The sequence below is a fragment of the Miscanthus floridulus genome, chromosome 11 (assembly GCF_019320115.1).
Source record: "Miscanthus floridulus cultivar M001 chromosome 11, ASM1932011v1, whole genome shotgun sequence".
Classification (NCBI taxonomy): domain Eukaryota; kingdom Viridiplantae; phylum Streptophyta; class Magnoliopsida; order Poales; family Poaceae; genus Miscanthus; species Miscanthus floridulus.
Window position 1 is genome coordinate 1493585 of NC_089590.1, and position 8240 is coordinate 1501824.

General features: G+C 43.3%; 1 protein-coding gene across 1 annotated transcript; it reads left to right on the forward strand.

Moving 5' to 3' along the window:
• Positions 1 to 3352: 3352 nt before the first annotated feature.
• Positions 3353 to 4153, forward strand: LOC136494661 (uncharacterized). The gene has a single exon (XM_066490831.1). It carries the CDS (start codon positions 3424 to 3426, stop codon positions 3817 to 3819), a length of 396 nt encoding a protein of 131 aa, XP_066346928.1. The 5' UTR covers positions 3353 to 3423; the 3' UTR covers positions 3820 to 4153.
• The last annotated feature ends 4087 nt before the right edge of the window (positions 4154 to 8240 follow it).

Genomic DNA, 8240 nt, shown 5'->3' on the forward strand with positions numbered 1-8240 from the left:
CTAAGAGTGAAGATATTCCTCTGGCTCGCGTTCAAACGACGGCATTGGATCGGAACAGGAGGTCCAGGCATGGCCTAGAGGCCCAGGAACTCTGCTACCTCTGTGACCAAGGCCAAGAGACCATCGACCACATCCTGTCGGTCTGCCCACTCTCAAGCGAAGTCTGGTTCTACATCCTGAATGCCCTCAGTCGACAGCTACCACAGCCAGCTGCTATAACACTGCGCTGGTGGCGGCTACTACGCTCTCTCTTCGATGGCGACCGCCGATCAGGCCTTGATTCCCTGTTCGCTCTTGTCTCTTGGCAAATCTGGAAGGAGCGCAACGCAAGGTGCTTCAGAGAGTCAACATCAAGCGTCAACGACCTACTGCAGCTCATCAAAGCGGAAGCCGATCGATGGATCGAGGCCGGAGCAAGGGGACTAGCAGCCTTGGCGCAGACCTAGCAACGGAGCGCTCCAGCTGAACTAAGGATGGTTAACTTCAAAATGCAGCACCTTGAGAAAACTAACGGCCGGCAACGGCATTCTTGTATTATAAACTCTTCATTTTCTAATATAAGGATATGCACACTCGTTTATTATTCGCGAGAAAAAAAAAGAGTTTCTTGGATTCACTAGCCTTACTTTCACATGGAAAGATGCTGTGCTACAGCTTTGTGCTTAGCAGGTCATGTGTGCAGTGCAGAGTCCTCTCAATACATATGAATTTCGTTCGTTGGCAACTATTCCAAAAATTTTGCAAATTCATGTCTCTTAACTAATGATATGAATCTGGCATTCAGGAGATGGCTCCGCCTGGCTGACCTAAAGAGGTCCATGGGACAATATAACTGAAAAAAAAAATCCCTTCCCTTTCCAAAGCTCTAAAGATGAATTGGTTGGAAATGGGGGGAAGTTCACAATGCTCTTATGGCAACTCCTCTGAACTAGTAAGTTTAAGCAAATTCATGTCTCCTTTTACATGATTTTCTAACACTTAACTCTCTTAAAAACTACTAGCCTATATATGCACAAGGACGTGTACATGGACCAGTCTTGTTAATTATCCCAGCAGTTCCTTAATATTAGCACTTGCCCTATTTCATAGATCCATGAATTGTGAATTATGATAATGTTATTCTTTGATCGAGTATTTATATTGAAAAAAGTAGCAAATAATTGGAGGAGCAAGGGCCCAAACAACAGTAAAAGCAAATATCCGGCCTCCTCCTTGCTGTCAAGCCCATGGACCTTTTGTTTCTAAATAATAATAGTATAATAGGCCGTGGTGCAAGGTAGGAAAAGGCCCATGGGCTTCCTATTATACAGATGCTCGGCTCAGCTTGACACCGCTGGACTTCATTTGCTTATGTGTTGAGCCAAGCACAGTTTTAACATGTTATAAAGACTATCCAATATGACTATGCGTTGTAATAGGATGTATAATTTGTTATGCGATCACCAAAGATAATAAACTATCTATCTTTGTTGAATTTAATTGGATTTGGTTCAACCTTATTTCACTTAAATGAAACAGACTAGAAAGCTTATAATAAATCCTATATGCAATAAATGATTAATCCCGTATGAAAAATTGGTGCAACTTGAATGGGTAGCTATTGTGCTCATATGTTCTGAGGTTGAAAAAGGTGAAAGACGAGCCACACGTCACGTACACATCGAGCCATGCCAAGTACTGATGCGCAATGCCTCAAGCTTAGCCAGCTAGGCCGCCACATGAGTGATGTGGTGTGAGAGAAGATTTTATCTCCAAACTATAGCTGACACCATGTTGGAAGGGGATACTGCTGGGCCTCAAAACCATGAACCGACATCCGTGAAAAGCGAGAAGAGTAGAAGCGAAGGATACCAACCAAAAATAGAAAAATAGGGGGTGGAAGAAGGAGGGTTGTTGGACTTGCACACATGGGAGAGAGAAGATGGACATAAAAAAAACAATGTATTTTAATTTTTAACATTATTATCATTATTGTTATTGTTATATTATATATAGCTATCAAACCTTGTGGACTTGGCATGTGAACCACTTCGTTAGACTAGTGATCCACTTATCCCTATTAGGATGTTTGGTTTGAGGATTGGATGATCTATCATCTTTTCACTCGTCACTTTTTTTATTTGGTTTGTAGAATGAGTTAGATGTATCACCACCTCGTTTCTTACAAAGCATATTAATAATTAGTATAAACAACATGAAGAATTGAGTCACTTCACTAAAGTTATGGGTTGGACTCTCTCGATGCACCATCTCATGTGTGAACTAACCCCCCCCCCCCCCCCCCCCCCCCCAAAGTATTCTTCAAACCCAACAAGCAAGGTTAACCATTACAAGACATAATTAACTACTCTGGCCTCCATCAAAAGAAATCCGTGCATTTTTTTTCATGAGTCAAACAATCAAGTTTGACAAATTTATATTAAAAATAACAAACATTTGTGGTATCTAATAAGTATTGTTAGGTTTAGCATGAAAAATAGTAGTGTACAATGTTTTCTTTTTTACAAATTTGATCAAAGTTAAGATAATTTGTGACTTAGACAAATTAGATTAGCTTTCTTGGTGACGAAGGGAGTCGAGTTGAGTGATGTTTAAAAAAAACATAAATACATTAGTAATTAATCACTGAGACAAAGGTAAATGGAAATTAATTTAACATAGGAAGGAAGAGGTAGTAAACAAATTAACACAGTTGTGACGACAGATAAGAAAAGGATCAATTGTAATGAAAGTAGACATAGGGACACACACACCAAAATATTCTTTCCCTTGTGATGCTGTCAAGTTGTAAAGGTAGGTCCCACCGACCGGCCAGCCAGATCCATATGCACTATACTTTTTTTTTGAGTATCCAGGCACACACAATTAATTAACTTTGCTATTTACCCTGCCCCACAGGCCCATAGGTACCCTTTGTCAGTGAGACGTATAATTTTAATATATAATGCATATTTTCAGTGACTCTATATATATATATATATATATATATATATATATATATATATATATATATATATATATATATATATATATATATATATATATATATATATATATATATATATATATATATATATATATATATATGCGTATCTGAAGGAACCTGATGAAGGAAACCCCCTGGTGCACGCAAGAAACATATGCATGCATGGTGATGCAGACATGCCGCCGGTACATGCTTTGGGTTTGGGCAGAGTCTCAGCTCTCAAGGCTGGAATCGAATCGCTTCATCGCTTGTGCTCAAGCTTCAAGTTTCCTCCTTGACGCACGCTACCGTGCATCTCAATGGTGTTTGCATTCTGTCCTATATATACGTGCATCCGGGTCAAGGCTAGCCTTCATCGAGCACCACTGCACACATCTCGATCACTCTGCGACACCACGAACAACACAAGAAATTAACACAGCACACAAGAAGCAACAATGGCGTCGTCCAACAACGTCGTGGCCACCGAGGTGAGCAACGCGGTGACCAAGCTCAACGACCACCTCGCCACCGCCCTCGCCGGCAGCGAGAACGCCACCACCATCATCACGCTGGCGGGGGAGAACAGCGGCGCCACCATGGAGGCTGGCGGCGACGTGGAGGACCTCGTCGTCGTCGGCAGCGCGGACGCGGAGGAGCACGACGAAGAAGAGGAGGGGGAGGAGAACGTGGTCATCACCGCCTACGCCAACAGCAACTACCAGGCCGTCAACAACTCGGTGCTCGTCGCCGGCAGCTGCGCCGTCAACGACCCCGGCGTGCACGTCGTCGTGGTGGAGCACGTCGACGAGATACGCGATTACGACGAGGACATCGACGTCCAGGAGTTCTAAGCATTGCATTACTGCAAGTGATGGTTTCAACGACAGTACGAACAACTCCGATCCCTCAGCACATAAATATGATGTTCTAAAATGTTACTAGTTGATGAGGTGATCACTATCACTATATGGATGAAGGACATATATATCATATATATCTATGTAATCCCGGCTTTCAGTTCCGTTTGTGAGACTTCTTTTGGCTTAATTCCTTGCTTTATTTATTTAATTTGATCCATATATTAGTACAACATATATATTTACATTTTCTTGGGTCGACTTTGTACTGCTACTACTGTAAGTTGTTTGATGCATGCACACTACTTGAATAAAATTCTAGCTGAATATATACTTCATCCGTTGCAAATTACAAGTCGTTTTGACTTTTCTATAACTTTTATTTGCTATGCATATGTATAGATATATATAGTTTTTATTATGTATTTAGAAAACCAGAACACCTTAAATTTGAAATGGAAGGAGAGGACAGGATCGCAATCATTGTCCATCTAGACTACCAGAGCAAATGGTTTTGAAAAAGAAAACGTACGTACAGAAACAAATTAATATAATTAGTCTCCCCTCAGAACTGTGTTTTTTTTCCAGGAAAATAAAAATAAACAAAGCAATATCGATGATGATCCTATCAAAAAAAAAAAAATCGGTGATGATCGATCATCACGCGTGCCATTATTAGTTGATCACTTCATCTCGATCTTTAATTTTGTGCTAAAACCAATGATGAACTTACTAATGTAATCATGCGGGAGGATCTCAGTTCTCAGAGATAGTATGTCTGCTGGGAATGGGATCCCACCACCACCAGACGGCGCCGTCAAGAGCAATCATGCATATATGTATCATCGATGGATTAGTGATTAGCACTTAGCAGTCACACCTACTGAGGATCTGTATGTCCTTTGCATTGGTCACTCACCCCTACGCATGCCTAGACTCTAGAGGATCGATCTGTATTATTTTGTGTATATGGCGTTTTCGAAAGGTGGAAGCAATCTAATAACCACTCTGTGATTCGCAATCTAACCACCGCCCAAATTATGTTGAGACGTACTTTTGATCTCTTAGTTTCCTTCAGTTCTTTAATTTGATAATCTAGTTACTTCTATATGCATCTACTACACAAAACTTGTTTTCTTTGATACATGAAAATTTATTAATTTACTGATCAGATCACTCACTACCACAGAACAAACTAACATGGACAGTCAAAACGGGGTTTTAGGCTGACACCATGCCTGCCTCTCTAGTGTGGTTTGTGTTAATCAATGAATAATAGGAGCGGGATGCATGCTCACCACTGTAAATTAAAAAAAAAAAACACAAGAGCTGCCACTAAGCCTGTTGTAGGCTCTCTACCGAGATTGTCACGGAGGCGGGCTGCTGAGCCTGCCGCCTGGCATGTAGCCCCCGCCATCATGCTGCTGCCAAATGGAGTGCGGGTGGCGTGACCTAGCATCTATGCCGGATGGGCGGCCTCGCCCCCACGCTACTGCAAGGACTAAAGGGGAGAGGGTTGCGACCATTGGAGCTAGGAGGGAAATGCCCGCTTGCTATGAATTGAACCGTTGTCGCCGACTCAATTTGCTCTGCCCCAACAGGATTAGGTCATCAGTGCCAGGGAAGGGAGAGGCCACCAACCCACCACTGAGATGATCGCCACCGAGCCCACTTCCCCCAAGCTTGTCATCAACCCGCTTGCCATGAGAACGACAGAGAGAGGACATGACAGATAGCGCTAGCAAATTCTCAAATAGAAGCCCAACTCCTCACCTTGTCAATCCTCCACCGCCTCGCAAGATATAGTGCCCCATGCTAGATGGTGGGCCCCACACTTGGATCTCTCCAGCCCGCACACAGTCCCTCAAACCCACCATCTCAAATGAGCCAACCTGTGCACCAGGCAAATCGGGGCGATGGCATGGCAATCAGACGACTACCAAATAGATCTGCCACAACTTCGCCACATCAGAGCGGCATCAGGCCACAAATTGGGTTGTCGCCACCCTGAATCTACTAGATCAAGGTGCCACCTCACGCCAGAGATGGGAGAGGCACGTCGAAGGCGTCGGCAAAGTCAAAAGAGCGTCGACATTTGCTGAGCATGCCGGTGCGCCTACTCTGCCTTCGTCGTAGTCGCCATGATGAAGGTGAGAGGAGGTGGGGATGGCGAGAGACACATAGAAGTGGTGAGAGAGATAGAGGGCGGTGGGTGAGTGAAAGAGAGAGAGAGAGAGGGACTTGAACAAAGAGAGGGCGGCAACATCATATATTTTAGGGTATGGTGTAGGGTCTCAAATGGACCATGAGACTTCTAATAGAGGCGGTGCTTTTAAGAAGTCCACCTCTAAAAATAGATCCTAATTTTAGAGATAGACCTTTGAAGAAACCCGTCCCATAACTTCTATTCGATTCACAATTGGTCAGGTCATATGCATGTTTAGTGTCCAAAAGTCATATAAAAAATATTTATGTTTTCATAGAATTTTTAGTACGACATTGATTTGGTTGCAATTCATATATACACGATGCATGTGGTAAGAGAAATCTTATGTCAAAGTATAATTTCAAAGGCCTTTTCTAATTGCGATCCTAGTATGCCATACAAGAAAGGTATATATGCAACCTCACATTCATTTTTTTTTTTTGGAATAAGAAATGTGCAAACTCAACTTTGGATGCACCACACAACGCCTACGCGGCGCGCTAATAAATTTATCTGATTTTCACATGGCCACACCCACACTGCAGTTTTCTAAGAAAAGGTTTGTGGCACGATCATTTTGGGCCAATTAAGATGAACAAAGCTACAGTCAGTCTGAAATGACACGCATAGCATATATACAGGGACCACCGCATCAGGAACGCACTACGCCGCTCATCTTCTGTTACAATATAACAGGCTAGCAGACGGTTTGTGAGCCAGCAGATCCTTACACCCGGATCTGAAGATCACACACGACGGTGACCTGTAGCGCGTGGTCCTGATTAGGAGTACTAAACCCATCATCAGATCCCCACAATGAGTCAAGCTAAAATATGAGATACCTGGCGATTGACAAACCACTTTGGAGCTCGGGTATGGGCGTACCCAAAGTTTGCCCATACCCAAATCCATCTATCAGTCGTTCTCCTCACTAGCTCTTCAATCATGACTATACTCATTTACCCAAACTTATTGGCTAACGTAAATAAAAGAGTTAAATGCAACAACGGCCCTCAAACTTATAAGGATGTGTCATATAGGTTTATAAACTTTAAAAATATATTTCTGGATCGTAAACTTGTTAAATGATGCACTGCAGATCCATGCTAGCTATGTTGGTGCTTTTTTTTCCTAACGTGGCAGACTAGCATGACATACGTTTTACATTTAACTCTTTAAAAGTATTTTTTCCTTAAAAATAGACCATCTCTCCCTCCTCCTATGCTCATTGTTCTTCGCCACGTGCGTCCTGTGCTTGTCATCCCTCGTGGCCACACCCCGTGGCCACACGATGCTCCTATCGTTTGCCCCAGAGGCCGCGGTGAAAGCATCTAGGCGCCTAGTTGGGTTTCGGTGATTAATGAGAATACATGGTTACTATAACTAACGTGTGTTTTGCAGAGGCAATTAAGTTAGGTCATGGTAATAGAGATCGATTGTGCAATCATGGTGGTCATGCCCCTACGATGGAAATCGTTTCGGTTTTCAAAGGATAGACGACAAGATTAAGGATGTACTAGTTTTAAGTGTCGATTGGAGTTGAAGAGACACTTAGAGTAGTTTAGGACTTTGTTTTACCTTTGGCCATACTATTAAGGGGGGTATGGACGGGTAGCTTGACCTAGGTCTAGTGAGTTAGGTGTGGTGCACACTTGCTAAATCTAGCACTAGGTAGCTCCTAAAAAGCCCTTAGATCCATTGGAGCAAACTTCATTCACGTATGATCGAGAGTTGGAAGTGAATGGAGGGTCAAATATTGACCGGACGCTGGTTTCGGAGTGACCGGACGCTGGCGCAGAGTCCGGTCAGTTCATTTGATCAAGGTGAAATCGTCTGGACGTGACCGGACGCTGAGAGGTGAGTGATCGAACGCTGGGTGCCAGCGTCGGGTCGACTCCAGTAAGGTTCTAGAGAGGGAAAATCGTGACCGAACGCGTCCGGTCAGTGCTGACCAGATGCTGTCCAACGTCCAATCAAAACTTAAACACTGGAGTTCGGGGAGAACTGACCGGAGCATCCGGTCAACATGACCGGAGCGTCCGGTCACCTCGCAGAGGCACATAACGGTTCATTTTTCAACCAAGGTTATAAATACTTCCTCCATTCGTGTGAGTGGGCACTTTTGCTCATTCCAACAGCTGAGAAACACCATCGAGAGTGCCAAGAAGAGAAATGTTCTAGTGAGGTGATTGAGATTTGTGAATCCCAA